General features: G+C 34.4%; 4 protein-coding genes across 14 annotated transcripts; 2 read left to right on the top strand and 2 right to left on the bottom strand.

Moving 5' to 3' along the window:
- The first annotated feature begins 1537 nt into the window (after nt 1-1537).
- On the top strand, nt 1538-12186 carry LOC101891126 (adenosine deaminase 2). Of its 4 annotated transcripts, none has more exons than XM_059132023.1 (7): nt 1538-1621; nt 1711-1986; nt 9692-10189; nt 10261-10430; nt 10496-10677; nt 11429-11565; nt 11630-12186. In XM_059132023.1, the coding sequence occupies exons 3-7, from the start codon at nt 9859-9861 to the stop codon at nt 12091-12093; spliced, it is 1284 nt and encodes a 427-aa protein (XP_058988006.1). In that variant the 5' UTR covers nt 1538-1621; nt 1711-1986; nt 9692-9858; the 3' UTR covers nt 12094-12186. The 4 variants fall into 4 exon arrangements, with proteins under 4 accessions (XP_058988006.1, XP_058988004.1, XP_058988005.1 ...); XM_059132021.1 differs by lacking the exons at nt 1538-1621; nt 1711-1986 and adding exons at nt 4823-4845; nt 6885-7079; XM_059132022.1 differs by lacking the exons at nt 1538-1621; nt 1711-1986 and adding exons at nt 4827-4845; nt 6946-7079.
- A 177-nt stretch (nt 12187-12363) lies between these two features.
- Nucleotides 12364-14797, bottom strand: LOC101890264 (low molecular weight phosphotyrosine protein phosphatase). 8 transcript variants are annotated; one of them, XM_059132026.1, is made up of 5 exons: nt 14734-14797; nt 13445-13485; nt 13187-13368; nt 12831-13004; nt 12364-12763 (listed from the first exon to the last, which is right to left on the bottom strand). In XM_059132026.1, exons 2-5 carry the CDS (start codon nt 13476-13478, stop codon nt 12590-12592), a joined length of 564 nt encoding a protein of 187 aa, XP_058988009.1. In that variant the 5' UTR covers nt 13479-13485; nt 14734-14797; the 3' UTR covers nt 12364-12589. The 8 variants fall into 8 exon arrangements, with proteins under 8 accessions (XP_058988009.1, XP_011293723.2, XP_058988010.1 ...); XM_011295421.3 differs by having other exon boundaries at nt 14774-14792; XM_059132027.1 differs by lacking the exon at nt 14734-14797 and adding an exon at nt 14096-14114.
- A 560-nt stretch (nt 14798-15357) lies between these two features.
- Nucleotides 15358-16250, bottom strand: LOC101890100 (low molecular weight phosphotyrosine protein phosphatase 1). Its single transcript, XM_005186405.4, has 3 exons — nt 16072-16250; nt 15651-16003; nt 15358-15578 (listed from the first exon to the last, which is right to left on the bottom strand). The coding sequence occupies exons 1-3, from the start codon at nt 16100-16102 to the stop codon at nt 15486-15488; spliced, it is 477 nt and encodes a 158-aa protein (XP_005186462.2). The 5' UTR covers nt 16103-16250; the 3' UTR covers nt 15358-15485.
- A 3594-nt stretch (nt 16251-19844) lies between these two features.
- Nucleotides 19845-26292, top strand: LOC131807008 (autophagy-related protein 2 homolog B-like). Its single transcript, XM_059132019.1, is given in 2 exon segments — nt 19845-20963; nt 20966-26292. Coding segments are annotated over 2 exon segments (5967 nt in total). The 5' UTR covers nt 19845-20068; the 3' UTR covers nt 26038-26292.
- The last annotated feature ends 707 nt before the right edge of the window (nt 26293-26999 follow it).

Below are 26999 nucleotides of genomic sequence, written 5' to 3'. Positions count from 1 at the left end.
ATTTAAAGAAGACACTTCTGTCTGAACCGATTTGCACCAAAGTCATATTTGAGTAGATATTAAATTCTTGGTGTAGAGGTATTATAACGTTTAGCAGAGGTATTTCCATGCTGTATCCGATAGCTAGCACCAAAGCTATATCCAAATCTTAACCGATCTCGATAAAATTTGGCAAATGTATTTCTGATCTGTATTTGATATATTTTCCCGAATATCGCTATTATGGAGTGCATGCTAAAATGCTTGAAATCGGAAGACGACGAAAACAGCAACTTTAGCAGAAATGGTTCGAAAAGTAAAGAAGCGACTTGATCGAAATCCGCGTCGCAGTGGCCGAAAAATGGCTCGTGAGCTGAACATATCGCAATGTTCCATTCGGCAAATATTGAAAAAATGAGCTCGGGGTAAAGCAATTGAAATTCCAGAAAATAGACGCAAATGAGCTAAAGAGTTGCTTCGCTTGGCCGAAAGTGGTGAACTGGCGAATTTGGTTTCCTCCAATAAGAAAACATTCATTGTCCAGCAGTTTGTAAACAAACAATATGATCGTGTTTACTTGCCTAAGAGGTCAACTGAAAATGTGCACCTTCGGTTGGCCACCAGAACTCAAGCGCCGGCCATTGTGACGGCGTGGGCCGCCATAACAGCCGATGGTCGCTCTCCGCTCGTATTAATCGACCGTGCCATCAAAATAAATGCCAAATATTATCGCGAAAATCTTCTGGAGGTTGTATTAAAGACTTGGGCACGCAAACATTTTGGCCGCAGACCTTGGACATTACAACAAGACTTAGCACCATCGCACTCAACACGTGCCACCCAAGAATGGTTACAAAATGAGGTTCCTTGCTTCATTTTCAGCGCACAATGGCCACCAAAATCTCCGGAGCAAGGTTGGCACTAAAAAATAACGCAGAGCAACATTTGGGCAGCTTATGACGGTTTCATTGGCCATATAGTTTTAAACTTTTTCTAAAATTTGATGCTATTTGCGACATTTTTTGCTTTCATTCAAAAAAATTTAGAAAAAATTAAAATGATGGCGTTTAACTTTGTGACAATTTTTTTATGTCACCCTGTATTCTCCATTAAATGTCGCCATTTTTTGTCTTTCCGCTGTCATTCCTATAATGTTTTTTTTTAATAACATATATATTTTTTATAATTTCCGTGTTGAAAATTGCTGCCTCAATTACAACTCCATTACAAGTTCTAATTGCAGCCTGATTTCACACATTCCTATGCCACTTTTAAGAAGCTTACTTCTAATGCTAATAAAATGAAACGCTTCTATGACGTGGACACTCAAAACGTCAGCAGTATTGGCAAATTATTCCTAAATTAAAAAATAAAATACTCAAAAATATGTTGAAGAACCAAAATCATTCGTAATTAGTATTCAAGTCATTCCCCTAGACGGTGCTTGTGGGATGCGTGCCGGCGAATAGTTAGTCAGCTTAATGCGAAAGAGAGTGCGAATGGGTGTACATTTTCTAAAACAATGACAAAACAATGTTTATATTAACTATAATAACAACATACATATTTTGCTGTTATTTTTCTTGGTGTGGCCCTTAAGAATACTATTAAATAGTCTCAGGTTTTTGCCATTGATAATCGGGTATAATCATCAACGAATATAATTGACCTGTTAAACTAACAAATTGTCAAGCATTTTTTGTTGTTCTTATTTTTCTGTTCTTATTCCAGTTCTCGTAGAAGAAAAAGTTGAATTAAGGTGCCTCACACTGCAGATGGCTAGAATGGTAACCTGGAGTAGAACAAAGTCTGTTTTGAAAAGGTGCCAGAGGAGGTGTTTATAGATGAACCGGAGAGAGTCTTCATAGATAAGCCTAAGGAGATCTTCTTGGCGGGCCGGAGGGAGACGAACAGAATGGAGTCTTCATAGACGAGCGGGAGGGAATCTTTATAAATGAACGGGAGAGAATCTTTATAGATGAACGGGAAGGCATATTTATAATCGAGGTAAATGATTTTTTTCTGCACGTGAAAACTATTTTAAAACATTTCATAAAGACTATTTTTTCGGCTTTATTAAAATCGCTTACCGGTCGACCTGAGGTCTTTATTTCGAATTGTCTTGTGTTTTGAACCCCAACTTCCCTTGAGCCAAAATCAAGGCCAAAGGCAATTTAATGAAATACATGACAGAAATCTGTGGAAGATACCATTCTCAAGAATCTTCAATTAAAAAACGAACAATTTTTATTTTTTTACTGACATTTGCCAAATTAATTTCATTGTGTCATTAAACGGCTATCAGAGGTAAGGCGATTTAATCTGAATCTCAGTATCTTTTCATTGCTGCTTGACTGCTGTTTATTTTGTTGTAATTGTTACTCAAAAATAATAACGTCAAAATAATTGTAAGTCTGTCGCACAACAACAATAATGTGTCAAAAATTAATTTGTTTATCTAATTACGCTCGCGGAAAAATGTTTGTTCAAATGGAAAAATCGATAGAAAACAAAATAATTTTGGGGTCATATTATTAAAATTGTACTTGGGCCAATATTTCGAACTGCTGCAAACTTCTGAGTCTTAATAAACTTATATTACCATTCCTCTATTTAATTTAAGACCAGAGTAAAAATTTCTAACAATGAAAGGAATTGCTTGTGAAACGACAAGATTTTTAACGAGTTTAATGTGTTAAAAAATAATATGAAAATCAATTTTTTCTTTAAGAAGTTCTTTGAAAAAAAAAAAATAAAAAATGAAAGAAAGATCTCTAAATAAAAAATATGAAACAATATTTTTAAGAATCCGCTCTTAAGGTGGAAAATTCTTTGACAAAATATTATGAAAAATAATTTTTTGTAATCTCTCTTTTACAGCATGATTTTTATTCAAATATTAAAAATGTATTAAAAATTAAAAAATTATTTGAAGACAATGGTTTAAAAATCCATGTTCAATTTCAGAATGTTCTTTAAGAATATTCTCTTAAAAATCGGTGTTTAACCTCAAGGTGAATTTTTTTGAAAATCCATATTAAATGTCAAGACATTCTTAAACATCAACAAATCGTCCTGAGGGTTTTGTGAAAAAGCCTTAAATAAACCATATTATATGCATCAAATTTATTCTTAACAAATCATATTTAGTAACACGATGAAGATACCAGAAGGTGTGGTCCAACATATTCGATCTTCACACCAAGTCTTGATAGAAATATTGGCATGTGCCAAGCTTAAAAATAATCGGATTCTCATTTCGAAATATTGACCCCTTTGTGGGGTAGGTACCAAAAGGAGGAGGTTGATGTATTGCCTCTTCACACAAGGTCTTTTGTTAGTAAAAATGTTGTTCTGTGCGGATTTTAAAGAAAATCAGATACTTATTTTGCATCCGATGCGGCCAAAATATTAAAGTGTGATGAAAAGAACCGATATTGTCCATATCTGAATCCATCTAAGTTTGATAATGAAATTACTATCTACGAAGTTTAACCAAACCAGATACTCCCTTCGAGAGTTATCGTGCCACCAGCCAGCCAGACAGATGGACTCCCCTAGTTCAACTCCAAATTTTCAAAAAGACCTACAGTCTAAAACCGTTATTTTGATTATATTTCAGTAAAGATTTGAAGCTTTTATACTCCATGAAAAATAGCAAAAAAATATATAACTTAAAAAAATATATATTTTAAGAATCACCAAAAATATTTTTAACATGTAAAAAAGCTGTAAGCTGGAACGAATTTGGCAATTCTCAAAAACAATAAAATCCGTTAAAAATTCTGTTAAAATCTTAAAAATACCGAATGAAGCTATTTAGGGTCTATACGACTACATGGACCTGCATAGGTAACTTTTGTCATAAGCCATCACAATATTCAAATGCGAAACTTAAAAAAAATCGGTGAATAATATAGCTAAAATCATGAAAATACCGAATATCGGGAGGTACCGTTACATGGGGGCTATACGAAGACGTGGACCTGCACAGACAATTTATGTCTTAGGCTGTAGTATCCATTACGAGCTTCAAATACCAATTTTGAAACAATTCCGGTGAATAATGTCGCTAAAATCATCTAAATACCGATTATCGGGAGGTACCGTTATATGGGGGCTATACGAAGACGTGAACCTGCACAGATAATTCTCTGTCTTAGGCTTTAGTATCCATTACGAAATTCAAATACCAAATTTGAAACAATTCCGGTGAATAATGGCGCTGAAACCATCAAAATATCGACTATCGGGAGGTACCGTTATATGGGGGCTATACGAAGACGTGAACCTGCACAGACCATTTTCTGTCTTAGGCTGTAGTATCCATTACAGACTTCAAATACCAAAATTTGAAAGAAATCAGTGAATAATGGCGCAAAAACCATTAAAATACCGAATATCGGGAGGTACCGTTATATGGGGGCTATACCAAAACGTAGGCCAAAAGTCCTGCAGACATAATATACATTTGAGTAAAATTTTATCAATCTACTTGATTTCGTTTATATCTGTGATATTCCTTAAAAAATAATTTTAAGAGTTCAGTTGTGATATTTTTGGATTTTTTTCTTAAAAGCCCAGATTTAGAAATATTCTTAAACTCCATACAAAATAACTTTTTTCGAGTGTTTTTACCGCCAAAGTACAATTACCCTCAGTACTTTTAGCGAAAATAATTCTCCCTAGCAATTACACACCAACAGCAACAAATCATATTTTTTTTTTTGTTATTAGAATATTTTCACTGTGTTATCATTAATATGGACGCCATCCCCTGAATACCGAATAAATAAATACCGAGGGAAAATATTTCTTTGCAGTTAGTTTTGTTGCTGTCGATGTGCCAAATTTGTAGATTTTTTCGTTAGTAATTATTACCCAAATATAAGAAGACAGAAAAAACGTCGAGTTCCCTCCGTGTTGCTTTTGTTGTATGCTGATATTCAAAATGAATACCTCAAAATTTTGGCCACTTTGATGTCAGTCAGTAGAGTGCGGTCTGAGCTTAAGAGCGGTTGCGTTGTTAATACGAATACTTTTTCAAGGTGGCGGTCTAAATTTTTTGGAGAAAAAAATGTAAAAAAAGATAAAACTTTCTACTAAGAAAATAAAGAAGATTTGTTTTAACAAAAAAGGAAAAACAATAACAAAAAGAGTGTTAATTAACAACAACGCCTACACAACGAAACGTAAAGTGTTATGAGCAATGAATACAAATTAAAATGGATGATTTTGAAATAAAATCAGATAAAAAGTGAATTTCTCGCCCTCGAAACGAAGAAAAAATATTAAAGTGTCTAAAAATTATCTTTTACTGATGACCTGAAATTTCCAAAATTTATTTTCCATTGCATTCAAGTGATCGCATCAAATGTTCAATAACAAATAAATATTTTTTTTATTGGGGAATAAAAAATAATTATTGATTTAAGCATTTAACGGAGATGCGTTAAGTGTTGAATTTTAAATCTATTAGACACGGTGTTAATTTGCGTCACTTATTGTTCTATGTCAATACGTTTGCTGTTGAACTAAATGAAAACTATTGTTCAGCATTTAAATGGTCTTTACATTCAAACAAAGATAAATAAGGGAATCCCTCGACCTTGATTCCAACAAAAAAACAGATTTAGTTACCTTTTTTACATGCGATTGGATAAAAACCGGCTTCTGTCTCAAGGAGAAAATGAATTGCAAGTTATCTCAAAAACGTTAATGGGTATTCTAGGACCTATCTCAATGTAAAACAAATCTTACAAATGGTTTTCTGCATATAAAGGTATCATTTACATGTCTTTTATAGTCATTTAATCTTTCAAAAGGTCTTCTGTGAGCAAAAGCCTTTTAATAAGTCGCTTATTAAATGATTTCCTTTCAAAAGTTTTTCTATCCATAGAAAGTCTATAATCCGATTTTTATGAATAAATATATATTTTTGGGAACAGTGTTGGCATTTTTGTTTGGGATACCGTAGTTACTTTGTTGTTGCAAAATAGTTAGGCTTAATCCCATAATTGTTGTTTTATTTTGTTTACAAATATTGGATTTTTAATATTTTTTAGGCAAATGCGGACTATATAACTATGGGTTTTAAAGAATAGTTTTTTTTTCAAGAAGTTTCAAAGTTGTTTAGTTTTGGGTTTTTAAGGAATATTTTAATAAATATCTTAGCCATAAGAGCAGACTATTGAGAATATTATAAAAATATTATTTTTAAGAATACTTATATATATAGGGTGAGACAAAAAACTGCAACAAAGACAAACGCCATATTTTTTTTTAAATTTTATTGAATTAAAGCAAAAAATGTCGGAAATAGCATCAAATTTTAGAATAAGTTTAGATTTGTTCGAATAGGTCACCTTTGGCACGAATTATGTCCTTCAAACGACCAATTTACGGTATTTTGGCTCATTCCCGGCAAAGCGCTTGCTTGAGGTGGTCGACACACTGGCATTTTTTAGTGCCAACCTTGCTTTCCAGATTTTGGTGACCATTGTCCGCTGGAAATTAAGCGAGGAACCTCATTTTGTAACCATTCTTGGGTGGCGGGTCATCAACATTCCATTTTATACATTAATGCCCATTTTACATTAAATTATCAGTATTTTACACTCAATTGATTTTGAAATGTATATCTGGGCTTGTCTGTTTATAAAATAATTGCTCATATGTCCATATGAGATACCTTATGCAGAATTCTACTTAAAAATTTCAAAACGATATTCTATCTATTGAAATATTACCTTTGAACTTTTTTTCATATATCGGCAAATTAATACTTCAACATTTTTCAGCATCCTCTGTGATATTTCCCAAATATATCTTTGTATTGAATTTAAACGACATTATTTCGTTTCCCTTTTGCGGTCAGAAAATTATTCATCATTTTGTTTAAACAGCTTTGAGTTCATGTCGTCTTCGTGGCGTGTTTAGTAAACTTTTACTTCGAATAACATTCAGAGAACTCGCCAACAACAATTGTGAAATGATTCAATATCAAATATTGCTATTTACTTCCATAGCAATTTGTTGCAACCCAGTTAAAGCGGCAATAGCGGCCGATTCGGTTTTAAAACAAAAACAATATTATTTGCGTAAGTATTGAACAATTTGTTTAGTTTTTTGTCAACAAATTTTCTTGGGAGAACTTCAGAAAATTGTCATAAGAAACAAAGTGTCCCCACACACTTTTCTAAATATTTTTTGTTAAATGTATCAACGGAAACTATTGTTACGAAGATTTTTCAGATACTTTCATACTCTTTGTTCTTTAAATATGTTTTTCGAGGACTCTCAAACCCATATTTTGTTTTTTTTTTAAGATTATTAAGTGAAGAATAGTTTATTTTTTAAAAAATTAGTTTCAGGGAATATGCAGTTACAATCTAATAATTTTTTTCAGAATAGTGACATTTTAAGAAAAAATTCATTCATCATCATTTTCCGAAAATTATTGGAAAGATCGAGCAGAATATGAAATTATAGCTAAAAAAAAAGCTTCCACACTTTTGGATTAAAATTCCTCGGAATCCGTGTATTTTAGATATATAGTGTCTGCGGCAATATTGCTGATAAAAATACGAGGAATATTTTAGCTAAAACTTTCAAGCGAGTCAACTAAGGGGACTTTTTGGTTCTTTTTTAAAAAAAGTTAAAAACTTCCTTTAAACGAGAATTAGCGTTAGTAACGTGTTCTACAAAATTATTTGCCATAAAATTCTACTATAGATCCTAGAGGACGTCAAAAGTATGAATCTACTCTTAACACCAGCAAAAACACATTTTAAACCGGTTCTTTTTGTGATTTTGTGCAAAAATCTCCAATAAAGCATAATTTTAGAAGGATGCTATCAAAGACAAAAATATTCTTTACAAATTTTACCACAAGTCACTAAATAAAAGAAATTTCGAACCCTCCACCTTAGGGTAAAGGAAACATTTTTATATAAAAGTATTTGAATTAAAGCGTGCTCCACTTTAAACTACAAATACCAGTAAGATCTTTTGCTTGATACAGTTGGACTTATCAAAAACCATAAAGAGAGTGAAGCCGTTATATGGGGCCATACCCAAACGTGAACCTCTCCAGACAATTATATTCAAGGTTTGTCATCTATCAAATCTTTTAAACTACCAAATTTGAAACAATTTCATGGGTAAATGTGACTAGGATTTTCAAAATACCGAATATGGGGGGTATCGGTTTATGTGCGCTATAGGAAAACGTGGACTTAAATATTCAATGTTTCGCCACCGGAGCTTGAACCCATTATGACCCACAAATACTGATTTTACATAAATTCGGGAAAAAATGTGACAAAAAATCATCAAAATACCGAATATCGACAGGTACCGTTATATGGGGGCTATACCAAAACGTTAGCCTATACATGCAATGTTTCGCCAACGGAGCTAGAACCCATGGGCAACAAATTCCAATTTTTATACAAACCCGTGAAAAAATGTGGCAAAAAACATCAAAATACCGAATATCGGCAGGTAACTTTATATAGGGGCCACATGAGCAAGAACCCATTATGACCTACAAATACCAATTTTTATACAAATCCGTGAACAAGTGTGGAAACAATCAACAAAATACCGAATATCGAAAGGTACCGTTATATGGGGACTATACCAAAAACGTGGACCGATATATCTCATTTTCAATACCAACCATCCAGGGCACAATACAAATTGTTCTGCGAAGTTTTGACGCTCTACGCAAATAATGTGGGCTGTATCGTGATTTCAACAGATAGACAGACAGACGGACATCGTTATATATATACTTATATATACTTTACGCGGTCTACGATGAATATTTAGGGATGTTACAAACGAAATGACAGAGTTAATATAACCTCCTTTCCAAGGTGGAGGGTATAAAAATTGCAACAATGTTCCAAAAAAAAAAACTGCAAATATTTTTTTATACATTTTTTCTCGGACATTTTTTTCGAGTTGACGCCTGAAAGTAAAATAAAATTTGGTTTTGGGCGGAAGATGTCAAAAGAAGAAATATTCTGCACAAAATTTCACTATGAATCTCGGTATAAACCATAAATCTAGGTGCAATAGTTTTTGTTTACATTACATTCAAAATTTATGTACTAAAATTTAAAATTATGTTTTTACTTTTTTTAACTATTAATTTATGTATATATCTAATCAGAGTCAAAATCTCCCTTTTTAGAATTATTCTAGATCAAAGTTTCTGAACAAAAAATATCTGTACTTAATATGTGCCATAAAAATTAGCATAAAATTTTGGTTAATAAAAAACTTGTTTATTCCTAAAAAATTGATAATTTTTTCACAATTCGGTACAAATTTGTTTATAGTTTCACGATACAATAGATAGTCGATTAAGATTTTTTCAAGTACCATCATATCTATAATCGTAGTTTTCTAAGAACAGTTTTCCAAATTTCTAATAAGTAATGATTTTGCAAACTCCCACTGCCGTATTCTCTAAGTTTGGGAAGTACTTTTCCATTTTCAAAAGGTCTCAATATAATAACCGGACATCTTGAAGAATATCTATTTCTATGAATATCTGCTATTTACAAAAAATTGTGCATTTTAAGAATAATAATTTGTAGGAATTTTCTCGTTACAATTTTCAACTTTTGCCGATCAATCAGGAATCCAGTCATACTTTCATTCCCAATTATTTCCATATCGCCCTCTTCACTCCTTCCAGCATACCAAGATGCCCGCGAAGCTGTCATTCAAGCCGAAGATCTCCTCAGTACCGGTGGCCGTTTACATTTGAATAGTCGCGAATCAAAAGTAGATGAAATTTTTCTAAAATATAAATACGATGAATTGGCCAGAGGATTTCGTGACTCCGATCGAAATCCAGCTGCCATGCATTTCTTTAAGGCCAAGCCGCTAATCGAAAGAAGTAAAATTTTCCATTTTCTACAACAAATGCCCAAAGGAGCTCTGCTGCATACGCACACATCAGCAACCGTTTCATCCAAGTGGGTGGTGCAGAATATCTTTCGAATGCCAGGACTACTGAGATGTGTTAAGAGCGATGGCGTAAGTATATTGAGTTTTAGACGCATGCCCGAAAAGCACAATTGTGCCACACAATATGTATCGGTGAGCGAAGAGAGAAGTCGTTCAGCTTCAGCTGCAGAATATGATAGGGCATTGGAGAAACTCATTAATTTGTATACACCTACGCCGGAATGTGAGTAAATTCTTGTTTGATATAGTTTTTTAAAAAATAATATATATTTTTTTTTTGTCAAAAATTTCCAGTAGAATATTCTTCCATTAATCGAGTTTGGTCGAAATTCCAAAACATGTTTAGCACCATATCCGATGTGTTGCTCTATATACCGGCCTTTCGAACATATCATTGGCAAATGATGGAAGAAATGTACAACGATAATATTATGTACGCAGAAGTTCGCATGAATTTCTATGAGGTGAATTTTGTTGTCATAGCTTTTATAAGAAAGTGGAATATTTAATTTCTTATTGTTCTATTTAGTTATATGATATAAGTGGTCGCATCTTCCCGGCCGAACGTTGCATTACCGAACTCATCGATGTCATTAGAAAATTTAAACTCCAGCATCCTGACTTTTTGGGCATTAAGATTATTGTCTCACCTCATCGCAATGCCGAGCCGGATGTAATGCGTAAACGTTATGAAACATTTAAAAAGTACAAGTAAGTATGATTTCCACTTTCTATTTACATAGAAATTGCATTCAACAACAATCAAGACAGACCCAAACTATATATTCATGATTTTTTCAAAGTATATTTTCAAGGCCTATTCTGCCATAAACGTGGAATGCTTTAGAATATTTTCACAATGAACATCAAGGCATTATTATTTTATTTAAATAATATTTGGTTATCGAACACATCTAATATGTTGTCAAATGTATAATTTTGAAAAAATAAAAAAATAAACATATGTGCATATCATAAAGGGAAATCGGTTATTGTAGTAAAATCATGTACATTCTTGCAGTCCTGATCAGACCAATGAGTTAAAAGTTTTAAACATAAGAATGCAAATGCATTTTTTGTAAAATAAAAAATGAGTAAATTTGTTAAGAAATAAGTTTTGCATTGCTCCAGAATTGCAAGAATGTAAAACTACGATAATCGATTTTTCCTTTATTATATCAAAAATATTTGCAAAACAATATTTGCAGGATCTGGAACAGAGCAAAAGTTATTTTCTTAGTAAATTTACTCTTTTTTTTTATACAAAGAATGCATTTGTTTGTTTCGTTTTTATTAAATAACAAAAGAAATTCTAACAAATTTTCAATCGATAAAAGTTACAGAATACGCCTACTGAACTATAAAATTAAATTTGCTATTGGAAGCACCTTCTCTTAAGCAAATGTATCATACATTCTCTAATAATATTTTTAATGACAAAAATTATTAATTGTTCCTACAGTTCCATGTATCCCAAAGAATTGGTTGGCTTCGATTTGGTGGGTCAAGAAGATAAAGGAAAGCCTTTGCATAATTTCGTGAATGTTTTGCATGATCTACCGAAAAGTGCCAAATTCTTTTTCCATGCTGGGGAAACAAGTAAGTGAAGTACGAACCCCCCCCACTTTCAATTAATTTGATCTCTTTCTTCAAATATTTACAGATTGGTTTGGTGCCTCTACGGATTATAATCTGCTAGATGCTATACTCTTAAACACAACACGTATTGGCCACGGTTATGCATTGATGAAACATCCGGTCTTGTGGAATGCTGTTAAATCCCGTGATATTGCCGTGGAAGTTAGTCCCATATCCAACCAAGTATTGAGCTTGGTTTGGGATCTGCGAAACCATCCAGGTTCTTTATTCTTGGCCCAAAATATACCCATGGTTATATGTAATGATGATCCTGGATTTTGGGATGCCAAAGGATTAAGTTATGACTTCTATTATGCCATTATGAGTTTGGCACCCAACAATGCTGGCCTAAAGACGCTAAAGCAATTGGTTTGGAACTCGGTGAAATATTCAACATTTGATGCAAGCGAAAGGCAAAGGGCCTATGCTCTGCTGCAACAGAAATGGGATCATTTTATTGATAATGTCATTAGTGGTCTAGTAGTATAGGGAGAAAAAGCAAAAATGACTATGAAAAGAATTTAGGTATTATATTTTATAATATAATTTAATTTAAAATTAATAAAAATAATTAATAATTTATGGCATTTGCATTTAATAATTATTAAAAACAAAAATACCACGGTCATTATACGAACTAAGTATCTTACGTCAGAAAAGGCAACCAAGTATTCATGCTCTCCACAATAAAAAACGACCCGACCGGGTTACTCTAACAGAATTCATTGCGTAAGAACAAAAACAACAAGAAATTCAAGATTTATTTTTAGTAGTAGTTTCCTATTAAATTCAATGCAGACAAATACTGTTATTATTCTTTCCTAGATTTAGATTAATCTATTTTTTTTTCTATAAACACAAGGGCCAAAAATGTGTAATTGATATGGGCTTCCTTCAATGATTGTAATTTTAACAAAAGTTCTATAAGAAAGATTTTGAATTCATTGTGTTTACTAATCTAAAATGTTTAATAGCATTCCTCCTTTTACACACACTCCAATGCTTTAGCACCCTCTTCTTGTTCTTCTTTGATTTCACCACCAACATTAGGATCATCATCCGCATGTTCGACATTATCATATCGGTGTTTTTCAATCAACTTTAAACAACTTGCATAGATTTGATCGAAGGTATCACAGAACGCTGACATTCCCTTGCTCTAGATAAGATATATGAAATACTATTATTTTGTTGTCTTTCAAAACACAAAATCGTTAATTTCTTACAAAGTAAGGATCCTTAATAATTTCCATTTCATAATTATCCAAATAAGTCCCCAGTAAACCGACTTTAGCTCGACAGTTTTTACCAGCCATATCAGCCATTACTTGCAGTTCATTTAGATTAGTTTCATCCATGCCAAGAATGTAATCAAACTTTTCAAAATCTTCTTTTGTTATCTAAAAAGGAAAACAATTAAAAAATGAAAAATATCTCAAGTTTAGAAATTGCATTGCATTTTGTAAGAATGCATTTCATGGAAACTATATACAAATGGTTTCGCAAGAAGTTGGTTTAACGAATTCGATTTTTAATTTTCGATTGACAAGTTATCTTACAAAGACAACAGGTGCTGACATACCATTCGTCCGTAATGCTTCAATCTTATACCATGATCTTCAAGTACTTTTAAGCAGCGGCCCTCTGGTTTTCGACCAACATTCCATGATCTTAATGCTGCACTATCAACAAACCAATCTAAATTATTTTTCAAAGCCAAATGTTTTAGAATTCCTTCGGCCATTGGTGAACGGCAGGTGTTACCTAAGAGAGTTAAAAAAATATTTTTAGAAATGAGACACTCTAATATACAACAAAAATAAATATGAAGTATACCCACCGATACAAATAAACAAGATTCTCAAGTGTCCCATTGTCTCACTGAGATAAAATCACAAATTTAACAATTATTTTTTTACAATTGTAGCAAATGAATAGAATTTAAAAAAATATTTTATACAACAAAAGAAAAATATAAAAAAAACTACGTAATAACAATAGTTTGACAACAAATTCTGGTCAATTACGAATGTCATATGAACGACAACCTGTTTCAAAAGAATTGTGAAAATTGAAAAATCTACGTAAAAACATATGAGAATGAAGTGCAAGTAAAAGGGAAACTAGGCAAAATATATGCAGTGGCAAAAATGAAATAATTCTCGTAGACGATATAATAAATGTACTAAAACATTTTAAATTCAATTTAGTCAAGTCATTGCGTTAATTTTAATACAATTACTAGTTGCGCTTTATATAGTACAACCTTGAAACAAATTCAGAAACATAAAATATATAAATTTTGATTTGCTGAGTTTCAGGTTTAAAAGTGATCTTTGTATAGATATTTAAGTAGATATCTTTTGCATTTTTTCTCCCCTTAGAAATTTTTCTTCCGAAGGATCCCGTAGTATTTACACATGCAAATAACATGCAGCTAGTTAACTTTCACCAGTATAAAAAATTACTACTAGAACAAATCAATTTACACTTTTTAGGTTTTCAGCTGCTTATTGCTTGTAGCGAAGTTTTTTCAAACACTTACAATTGAGAACGAATTATTAACACGTCCGAATTGTAGGTTAATTGTACTTGTTGATTAGAACTGAAGCATATTTTATTGATGCCTTTTCAAATCCGAAAATGCATATTTGAGACACAGACAAATATGTCCAAGTTTATATTTAAACGATTTAAAGGATAAAGCGATTTTGTAAATGAACGACGTACCGTGTTCCAAAACGACCCTATAAAGTTAATGCAAAGTCATCATTTTAGGATGCACATTACTTTAGGATATATGAAAAAATTTAGGGTGACTCTCGTAAGACATATTTCGACTGTGTATGTCAAGAATTTGGTAATCTTTTTTAGGTAATCTAAATAAGTTGTTTCGATTTAATATATCCATCGCGAATATTTTTTATTCGAAAGTCAATAGTTTCGGAACTGCAATTTACATGATCCGCATAAGTAACACGTATTTATTTATTTTAGGCAAAAAGTTAACGCAAACATATCATTGCAGATCTTAAAATTGTGTATTTTTCCAAAATATTTGTGGGAAAACAGTTTTTTTTTTTAATAATTCAATATTTAAAAAATGTGTATTTTGAATGAATTCAGTACTTTTAAATCTATACATATTAAAAACTAAAAAAATGAGTACTTCAGTCGATTTAAACGGGTACTTTGTATTTCACGAAACTAATAATGTCAACTGCAATTTTAGTTTAGTTCTACATTGATTTTCCATTAAAGAGCTTTTCTTGCAAAAACAAAAACTTTTGCTGCAAAAATTATTTTAAAAATAAAGCTCTACTAACCACAAATATGCAATTTCAAATAGAAATTGAAGTAATTATCGATTCTATCTAATGTGTACTATATCGTCAATGAATACGACCTCAGACTCTGCCATTTGAAACAAATTAGTACCAACATATTCTACTCGTTATTCTATTCTAAAATTGTGCAATTAAATATTTTTTAGTTTGTTCATCAACGTTTGCTTTATTCCGCTAAGTATTGCAATGTTTTACACAATTTTTACAATACTAATATTAAAAAAAGTAACAATCCTATTTTAGCTATAACTTCCGAATCAATCTGAAATAGTTTTTGCTCCAATGTTGTAATTTGTTGATGACAATTTGAAAATGCTGCACATTTGAATAGATGTTTAGATTTAAGACCGATCCAAGAGTTATAGCTATACTATGATTAAGCCAAAGAAAATAAAAATACGAAAACTAATTTTTAACCATTTTTTACTTTTTTAAAGTATATGATATTTATTTTTTTAAACTTCCACTACTGTAACTCAAAACGTTTTATAGGTATCAACAAATATATATTATTTATAACCGAATATTATCACCTTATATTTCATTAGCCAAAGCCTTCTTAAGGAAGGCATCACAAGCCACCACGCACTGTTGATAGGCCTTCTCAAAGCCGGCATCACCACGTTGCTGTCAAATAAATAAAAAATAATTTAATCCTCCTTCCCAAAAGAACACAACAAATCCTCAATAAACACTTACATAATATGGATCTTCAATAATACGTTCAGCCTTGGGTAAACCAAAGTCACCCAACATTAGTAGTTTAGCCTTGGAGCCTTTGGGTGCCCTACTAGCCAAATCATCCATATTTTCTTCATCCATACCAAAAATGTAATCGAACTCTTCAAAATCTTTCGATTTAATCTGACGTGCTTTATTGGTATAGGGCAAATCATGTTTTTTCATTGTACTCAAGGCGCGATGATCTGGCGGATTACCAACATGCCAACCTCCAATGGCAGCACTATCAACTTCCCATTCATCAGATACTCCAGCCTTTTTAATAGTATCCACCATAACGGCCTCGGCGATGGGTGACCGGCAAATGTTGCCTGTAGGAAAGGAATTTAATTATAAATAATTTTTGGAGCATAATTAGGAACTATATATAACCGCTTACCCAAACATATCATTAAAATCTTCTTAACCATTTTTATTATGGAAAATTCTGGATTTTATATCTATTCTTCTATATATGTTCAATGTGCCCAACTCAACACAACTTGCTTGATCTATCTTCTTGTTAGGAGGTTGTACATTTGTGAGAAACCAAAATAAAAGACGTCCCCGCCGAGTGACCGCTGTTGTTTATGAATGAGACATAAGGAAAACACAATCAGCTGATCAATTTTGTTTTGTAGGAAATGGATGTTGCCATATCGCTCTTAAAGTCAAATGGAGAATGCTAAGACAATGTGCCCACTATCTGTTATCTGTACTATCCATGGAGAATATAGGAAGACGCATGGTACAATGATATCAAGGTAGGGCTATGATACCATATGATTTCAATTTTTTTATTTACTTGGCTTAATATGTCATCTTTATTTGTTTATGTATGTGCTTTCTTTTCAATAACAAAAAAATTGTTCAGAAAACATTCAAATTCGGATGTTTTCAAAATGTTTATTTCATCGTATGCATCGACAAAATCTAGAGCGAAATAATCCTTTAGAGATATATAGAACCTGGTTTTGAAAAGAAGTGTTGACCTTTCATTCAGTTTTCGCGGTTTTCAATTATTTATTCAAAATAAATGCAACAAGTTGTTTGATTTTTTATTGTTTTGATACTATTTCTGACATTACAAGCCAAGCAGGTAGACCTCTATACTTGAAATTTTTTCAAAGTTGACCTACCTTCTCTTCATTGTACCATGGGAAGACGCATCGACACAGCTGCTGGGACACTGAACTGTCAAACCAATTTTGGAATTAAAAATCTTGAATGAGAAATTATTTAAATTTGTAAAAATTGTTGAAAAACGCACAGTATAATGATTTCCGAATGACGTTGTATAAGAAAACATATAAAAATCTATTTATATTTGAAAAAACACTAATTTTTTTGACATATCAATGTTCCCAAGCGTTGATGCTTCTACCTATATTCTTCTACCATGGTACTATCTGTGTGCGATGTCAAATGTGCAACTTTCGGGCAGAAAGCTATTTTTATTTGTCATTCGTTCTTTCAATTTTGATTCTACATATTTATTCTATATTTTCTTGTGCCATATTCATGGTAGAATAATACAGGTAACAACAAGTGTTGTTGTACAACAATCGTAACAACAACCACATACAAATTTGTTTTTATAAGTAATACAAGTGTCAGAGTTATGTGTCCAAAATTGTAAACAAAATAATTAATTTTCAATAAATTATTTTAATTTCAAAAATATACATTTTTGGTATTTGGATTATTAAATTGATAATGCAGAATAGTTCTTAAAATATTTAATTTTAATGCTACCGCATCATTCCCATGAATGTATAGTTGTTAGCTGTTGTTCCTAATCTCTCAACGCTTCAAGCAATCGCTAGAAAATCGCGGAAAAGGCAACATCCCTTTCAAGTTGAAACCAAACAGCATACACACATAAAGTATTCTATATTTTGCAATTTTAGGAAACATGAAAGTGAAAGTTTGTATCAAAAATAGTGTATATTTACTATATACAAGAAAATAATCGAATCACAAAATGTCATATCGAATTTGACACTACTCTTACTATTAAGTCAAATCAGTTTTGGTTTGCTACTTACTACCAGTCATGGTACAATGAATTCAAGGTAGGGCAGAACTACCATATGATTTAAATTTTTTTTATTTTTCTGGCTTAATATGCCAACTTCATTTGCTTATGTGTGTGTCTTCTTTTCAATAATAAAAAATTGTTCAGAAAATATTCAAATTCGGGAGTTTTCAAAATGCTTATTGCAACGAATGCATCGACAAAATCTACAGTTTTTGTCGCGAAATAAACCATAAGAGATATATAGAAAATGATATTGAAAAGAAATTTTGACCATTCATTCAGTTTTCGCGGTTTTCAATTATTTATTCAAAATCAATGCAACAAGTTGTTTGCATTTTTATTGTTTTGATAACAATTCTGACATTACAAGCCAAACAGGTAGACCACTATACTTGCAATTTTTTCAAAGTTGACCTACCTTCTCTTCATTGTACCATGCTACCAGTAATATATACCATGGTAGATATCAACGCTTGGGAACATTAATATGTCAAAAATGTTTAAATGTTTTGTCAAGTATATAAGTATATTTTTATACGTTTTCTTATACGACGCAAATCACTGATATATTTTATTTCCAAAATCGGCTTGACAGTTCATTGTCCCAACAGTCGGTGCAACTACCTGTATTCTTCTACCTACTACCTCCTAAACACAAAACTTTTTTTGGTGCCCCTATTCTGTCAAAACATATATGCAATTTGTATATGTGTGTATTATTTTGAATAAAAAAGGAAATAATTTGAGATTATTTCAAATTAAGATGCAACAGTAATGAAAATTTTTCACGATAACTGGCAAAAAATTGTCTAATTTTGGAATAAAACAATATTATTCCTCTATTTTAGACTCAATTTTGTGGAAAACCCCAATAGTCCATCCACGTTTTCTGGGTTTTCCCCAGTATAGTATTTTTGTGAAAAACGTTGAAAGTGTTTGACACAATAAGGCTGCAAATACATAAAAAGCTTGAAGTCATGGCTAGGCATATTAATGCCAAATTATAATGAAAAACGGCGGCAGGATTTTAGTGTGGCTCTGTAATTCCTTTGTGAAATGTCACAAAATAGGCCGTGCCATGACTTCAAGCTTCTTATGTACTTAGCCCTTAAGGCTTTAATCATGGTAAAATTATTCATTTCAAATAAACCTTCCAACTCTGCATTTTCCGTAACTTACCTTGGCAAATTTCACTGCATGGAAAATAGGTTCACATCTCTGATATGAAAGAATAATTTTGAAAAAAAATTGTAAATATATGATTGCATGACCATTCATAAGGTGTGAGTACATAACCAGCTTGAAGTCTTCGCATGGCATATTTTAAGACATATCATAAAGGAATTCCAGACCCGCACTCAAATCCTGCCGTCGTTTCCCTTTATAATTTGATATTAATATGCCTAGCCATTATGCCAAGCTGCTTATGTACCCTCACCTTTATTGAGCCATGATTTATGTTATAAACAGCGCACGGAAATAAACTATATCAATCGTTTGCAATCTTTTCGTTATTTTCGTTACGTTATTTTTTTTCGTTTGTTTTCGTTCGCTGGACATAAATATTGCCAATTTAAATTTTGAGGCATCAAAAAAAGTTTTGTGCATTTGAATTGAAAATTTTGATCGCAAAACTTTCCAATTTTTGAAAAATATCTCAATAAAAAAATAATTATACAAACTTTTATCAAAAATTTTGAGAAATTAAATTTTGAAGAAAATATCAAATTTCGTGTAAATCTAACTTACCAGTGCTAACAGATGGCTTGTGAGTATTTTAATCCAAAATTCATAGAACACTTCAAAATGGAGTTAGCTAGACAATGTTTAAAGATTACGAAGCGTTGTTTTTATTTCTTATGATACAGTTTTACTCAAATCATGGGTAAATTCCTGGGATTTCCCTAATTTAGTCATGATATTCTTAATATAACTATTCACAATGTCTAATAAATCACAATTGTGTAGAAAACCGTTAATTAGGCAATCAGTCTGGCATCGCTATCACATTATCTCTCCTCTCTCTTTAAGCAAAATCGTCATACTCTTTCTACGTTCATTCGTAATGATGAAGAAGAAGAATGTTTTGATACTCTCTGCCACCGTCCGTCCAACACAAAGATGAATTTTCTTTGTTAGGGAAACACAACATACAACTCGCCTAACACAAATACGCCAAATACGCAATAGAGCTAGTGAGCTAGTGCATAGAAAGCATAAACATAAACACGGAAAATAAATAAGAAGTAAAAAAGGCAACAGAAAATTAAATAATTCCAATTTTAATGAACAATTTCAAGGAAATCTTCACAGTGACTTAGACGGCGAGACGAGAACGTGAGTGTGGTGAACAAATATGTCGTGGTTTAATGTGTGGGATGGGCTGAAGAATAAGACGTGTCGTTATTTACTACAAAGATATTTGGGACAGTTTCTGGATGAAAATCTGAATTTGGAACAGCTGAATATTGAACTTTACAATGGCAAGGCCACAATCAAAAATGTGTCGCTACGCGTTGAGACTCTTAATGAGTTGTTGGAGGCACAGGGATGGCCATTGGAATTTACAGATGGGCATATAGGCCAGTTGACATTGTCTGTGCCGTGGAACGCCCTGATGACAAGTGATAGTGCCATAGAGGTATCAGATGTTGTACTGTGTATTAGGCCCGTCAAACGGGAGCATGATGGAACCTCAATGATTGAATCAATGTGGTCATCGGTTAGCAGTTCTTTACAACTCGCCGAGGAATATATGCGTCAAGAAGAGAATGAGTCAGAAGATACAAATGCCACACACACCACAATAGGTGGTCTAGAGAAATTCGCCGAGACCATAGACAATGTCTTGAATCGAATTAGGGCAAAGTTTACAAATATAACAATACAAATCGAACACCCATTGGTGAGTACGCTCAAAGGTATTGCGTTTAAGGTGCACCTGGAGGAGCTGTTGTACAAAAATGAAACTGGCAATGAGAAAAGTGCCACGACACAACAGCAGCAGCAACAACAACACCAGGGAATAGACAGTGCCGCGGACATCATAAATCGCATACCCACATACACAAAGCACAACATAAGCTTGAGGGGTGCACATATTAACACACAAGAATTGAAATCGGATTCCGAGGACTGTGGCAATAGCAATCAGCAAGATATACCTTTGCTACAGCTGAATGGCGAACAAAGCGTCCAGGTGAAAATAAAGCAGTCGGAAGATGTAACAGGGCCAAAATCTACTTCTACATCGAGTTAGGTGGTATCTGTGGCATATGTTCGCCACACCAAATTCAAATGATACTGGAGTTTATAGAGGCATTTACTGACGACCTTAACCCTAAGAAACAGCAGCATTCCAATGAGGTGGTGCATGTTCCAGCAGAATCTGCGGAAGGCTATGAGAATTTATCAATGGGAGGTGGTGGCATGCTCAGCAATCAATCAGCATGGATAAGTGCAGACGATCCTCCTCCACCCCATCACATACAATATGCGAATGCCATGCACAGGAATCTACACAGTAGCCAAGATAAATACTGTGAATCGTTAAGCTCTTCAATGAGTTCACGTAGCACTCTAACCAGCGTATCACGTTATCAACGCAAACCCACAAATTTGGATTCATCAGGGGAAATTTCTAATTTTGTGGTAAAGATAGCGTCATTTGTGTGGGTAGTTTTGCAGGAGGATATTTTGGTGGAATCTGCATCGAATTACTATGAAAGCCTGTACAATGAGCAGAGTGTAAATGAACAAACAAATGTGTCACAAAAATTTTTCGAACTGGTTCAACAGGTGGGGCCCCATGATCAGGAGTCGAGTGGTCATCAAAAAGTATTCTGCGACAAAAATCACATTTTGGTGCGTATGCAACCCCTGGTGGCAGAGGGTAAACAGAATCGTAACAAAAGTCTCTTACAATTCAATGCCACAGTGTCGGCCACCCAATTGGACTTTTGTGAAGTCCTGGAGGGGAAGATAACCGAATTGTTGTCATTCAATCAGCGTAAACGCACACGTGAGGGCCAAGTTAGGTCGGAGTTAAATCTAAACATTAACTCCATAAATTCTAATAATTTCAAGAATAAATCATCGACGACAGTCGGTTTTGACTTGGCTCCATGCACATTGGAATTTGATGTATCTATTATAGATCGTTTAGGTGCCTTGTTTGCTCAAACACCAACAAAGGCATGCGCCAAGGCTCCATTGAATGATAGTGATGTTGCGGCTGGCACCAATACCACCATAAGTTTGAGCTGTTCCAATTTGGATATACGTCTAAGATTTCCTATTATCGATGCAAAACCTGCACATGATCCGGAACGTATTCCCTGGTGGAAACAAAATATTAGACCCGATTTCCTACTACTCTCCCTGGAGCAAATGAATGTTAAATATTGTCTGAATAAAGTGAATTTGAGCTCGAATGAAATAAACATATATTACTGTGAAGAAGAAACCAAAAAGACCCATATCGTAAATACTCGTGCTGAGAGTGGCAAGGATTCCGCCGCTCTTGAATATCCCACTCTATGCATAGACATAAAAAACAGCTATGTCTTTGGCAAGGATGAGGAACCGCGTTTGCCTTTTAGTTCGAAACGGAATTGTCGCCAGAGTAGCACTGCCCAGCCCAGAATGGAATCTGATGTAACTGAAACTATTTTACTGCCAGGTGAAACTCATGAAATCAATGAATTTTGCCAAAAATCGATGGCCTCGTCAGTGATTGGAATACGTATTAGTTTACCCAGCCTTAATCTCTTTTTGGAATCTAAGCAATTGTTTGAATTGTTGTATAATCGTCTGAACTCTGATTTGTTTATGTGGGAACCTTCGTCCCCCTATTTGACCGGTACACCCATGCAAGAGAAGAGTTTTTTGGGAATGCAGAACTTAGGGCTAATGGATTCTGTTTATATTTCAGCAGTCCAGCAACCGGATAATGATCCTTTTGCCGAACCATATGAACAGCAACAAAAGAAAACACAACAGCCAATAAATTACGCCGACGATGATGATGACGAGGACGATGGTGACGATGAGGAAACCAATGATGAAGACGACGGTGGATTAACAAATCGCCGACGACGCAAACAGACAAATAACTTTAAATCTCTTTTAAGTTCCACAAAAGATTTGAACACCCGTCATGGCCACAGATGTTCAGTGGAAATAAAAGTAGGCAAAGCCACAGCCGCCATCTTTGTACCCGTCCGTGATTCTGAGAATCATATATTGCCCGAAGTTTTGGGTAAATTTCTACTTTACATCGACGATTTGAAAATATTCAGTTTGACTGGCTACTGCGATGATCCCTGTTTGGCATATTTATGTCTTCAGGTCAATGAACTTGAAATGTACCATGGCGGTGTGGCGCCCATGAACTCTCCTTTACGTTGTGATAGTAAAGCTCACATTGAAGACTTTATGAAAGCCACAATTTATAAAATACCCTTGGGACTAACCAAAGGCATTATTGGCCAGAAGCAAGGCGAACGCAGTGAAATGGTCACTGTGGCTATAGAAATTAAGAAAAATCTGCCACAACACATAAAACGTCTGAAAATCACTGCTGGCGTTAAAAATACCACATTGCGTTATATACTCATGCCGCCCTCCTACTTTTGGCTCAATCAACTTTTGGATTTCCTCGATGTCCTAGATTATCCCATTGAAGGGTATGAACCGTTCAGTGTAGTATCCGAAATGCAGTTACATTTGTGGGATTGTGCCATTGATTTTCGTCCCGACAACTTTGCCTATCGTGCGGTGCTAGAGCTATTCTATTTCTCGGTGAGCAGCAATATTATATCCACCATGACGGGTTGTAACTTGCGATTCGTATTGGAAGAATGTGTCTTCTCCATTGCTCCCCACGATACCACGAAGGTGCTTCCCTGCAATCGTGTAACCTTTATTGATGCTAGCAATATGGTACCCGTTTTGGATTTTGGTCTGTTGGAGATATCACTGCGCATCAGTGGTGAAACAACGGAGAAATATCCTAGATTAGATCTCAGATGTTCCCTGCAAGATGTCCACTTGCGGACCTGTTACGACTCGGGCAGTGCATTTGCCCAATTAATTGGCTATATAGCCAATAATATAGCCAAAGATGAAGAGGCCAGTGACAAGGAATCCTTACAGTCTTCATTGTGTTCAGAATCAGACTTACTTTTGGCAGAATCACAAACATCTGCAGATCTCTGCGATCGCCATCAAGAACGTGTTAATCAACTAATGGCGGAGGCCGTAAAGGATGGTGAAGATGTTTTACAGGCCAGTGAAATGTCAACATCATCCACCACAACAATTCACCCGAAAGAAGATGAATTGAAATTATTCTATTTCCCTGATGAGGCCTCGAAAGATGTGTCCGTAACTCAATGTGTAAAACACGAATTTGATATGCCATGTACATCTTCAAGCGGTGCATTAGGCGAACCTTTGCCGCTAATCAAAGGTGATTTTGGTGTTGTATCTGAAAAAAGTTCGGCAAAAGAATTACAAAGTCAATGTTCTTCCGAGGAAGACTATTGCTTTATTGTGGGCGAAGAACGCGTGGAATTGGATTTCGAAGATATTAAAGTGTCCGAAGATCCTTTGCGCATTGTCGACAATCATTTTGGCTTGCCATCCTCGCATAATGATATTTTAAAAGCTCCTCCCACATTTCCGCAGGCTGATCTTCGTTACACATTATGTGAAATGACGGTAACCTGGCATCTATATGGAGGACATGACTTTGCACAAACTCTCGGTGGCATAGCAAACACATCCACAGCGCCGGCTGAGACAGCTCCCATGTCTGAGGCCTATCGTCATGGTGTTTCAAATGCCAGCAATCAATGCCGGCCGCAGTCGACCAAAAAACCCAAAGAGAAATTAACCTGGAAATCTAAGGGTGGTGAAAATCGTAACCACGAAGTACTTGTTGAAATCCAACTCAGCAAAGTGGGTTTCTCTTACGAACTGTATCCCCTGCAAGCGGCATATGCTTCGCGACAGGTATTCCTGGTAAATGAACTGGAGATAAGGGATCGCCTACAAACTTCGGAGATCAATAAATTTCTCTACAATGCCAATAGCAGCAATTTCTCTAATCGGCGCATGAAGCATATGGTGGTTGTTAAGTGTTTGCATGTCCGACCGAATCCTGAACAAAGTCCAGCACAAGAATGCTCTCTAAAGATATCCCTTTCACCACTGCGTTTGCACATAGATCAAGACACCCTGGAATTTATAACGGATTTCTTTACCAGTTTTGGTAAAAATTGTGACAATGACAAACCCGAAGGGGAAAAGTCAAAAACGCCAGCGCCCCCACCCACAGCCACTCTGTGTAGTGAGCTTGATTTGCCGGAAGCTGTACAAGACCTACGAGCCAGGCGAATTGTAAATGAAAATTTAGCCATACTTATCGATGACACCCAATCGGAAAGCAATACAAGTCCAAAGAAATCCGCAAAACATTCTCCGCCTACAGATTCTTCACCGACCTATTTCCGTGAAATAATTTTCAGTCCTGACATTTCCATATGTTTCGATTATCATGGCAGGCGTGTGGAATTGTCCAAGGGCCCAGTGGCTGGTCTACTCATGGGGCTGGGTCAGTTGCAATGTTCCAAAATAATTCTACGTAAGATAGTGTATCGTCGTGGTTTGCTGGGTTTTGAAAAAGTATTCAATTACCTCTGCAAGGAATGGCTAAGGGATATCAAACGCAACCAATTACCCAAGATATTAAGTGGTGTCGGACCCACTTATGCCTTTGTGCAACTATTTCAGGGTATCTATGATCTTTTCTGGCTGCCCATTGAACACTACCAAAAAGATGGCCGAATCATACGTGGCCTCCAGCTGGGTGCACAAAGTTTCAGTGCTCGCACCATATTGGCTGCTTTGGAAATTACATCGCGGCTCATACAACTGCTGCAGTTCACTGCAGAGACAGCCTTCGATATGGTGTCGCCCGGTCCATCGGTAAGGCAATTGAAACGATCTAGACGTGGCAATAAACGGCGTCCACATAGACCCAAAGATATACGTGAAGGAGTTGTGAATGCCTATCAAATTGTCAAAGATGGCATCAACGATTCGGCCAATAATCTCATAGAGACGGCCGTTGCTGAACATGACCAAAAAGGTTTAACCGGTGCTGTTGGAGCTGTTATGCGTCAAGTTCCGCAACTGGTAGTGTGCCCGGCCGTCTTAGCCACCCAGGCAACAACCAATATATTGGGCGGTGTGAAAAGTTCACTGGTACCTGAGTCGAAGATTGAAGCGAAAAAGAAATGGAAAGATGAGAATTGTTGAAGGATTTAACTATTAGAATTGGCAAGGACAAGTGATTATGGAACCTTGGGCAATGTTTTGCAAAAAATGTGGAAATGAATGGACACAAGTTGCTGGTGATTTTTTTATATTATAGAATGTGTAATTTTACAATTATATATGATTAAATACATAAATAAAACATACATATATAAATATATACTTTAGATTGTAAGAGAAAGAGAGAACAAACCAAGTAACATGTAATAAAGTTGTTAAATTTTTTATTCAAATAAATAGAGGTAGTTTTATTCTTTTTTTGCTGCAATCGGGATTCTACAGATATATAACTAAATCTTCTATTTCTAAAAGACCAACTAAATTTGGTTGAATGTATGCGAAACGTTATTTATAGGATATAAATCTGTATTGGCCAGAGAAACTATAAAATGTCTTCTTTCAACAAAAATCCCAAGAAGACGAAGAACTGCAATGACACTGCAATACGAAAAAAGAGACCTAAAGGCAAAAGATAAGTGTATTGGCGTTATAATCGCAAAGTAAACTAAATAGAGGTGGCTAGTTCCCCCACTTCCACATCTTAGAATCTTTGCAGTTTACTCTTATAGTGTATTCGGATTGATTACAATACGAGGATTGTTTTGTTTGAAAATTTTAACCACAACAGCGAGTCGTCCTTTTAGAAAATGGTTAAATCTTCCTCGATCGTTACCAGTCAAAATATTCTATACTTTTTGTGTTTCAGCTTTATTTCGGAATATATCATTTATAATTCGATTCGGAAAATGTGAATGTGTAAATAAAATAAAATAGTAATAATTTCATAGTAGGCCTTCAGAAGGAACGTACCAAATGGTTGGAGGAAGATAACCAATTGTTGAAGTTCGATCAAATTTTGAATGTTTCTTGTCAAAATTAATTGGAGACAATATTTTCTTAATCCTCCATGTCTTTTTCAAGACAGCCACCAAATGAAAAGGAAA

Source organism: Musca domestica, unplaced genomic scaffold (genome assembly GCF_030504385.1).
Source record: "Musca domestica strain aabys unplaced genomic scaffold, Musca_domestica.polishedcontigs.V.1.1 92, whole genome shotgun sequence".
Classification (NCBI taxonomy): domain Eukaryota; kingdom Metazoa; phylum Arthropoda; class Insecta; order Diptera; family Muscidae; genus Musca; species Musca domestica.
This window is presented reverse-complemented; position numbering and strand designations above follow the sequence as displayed.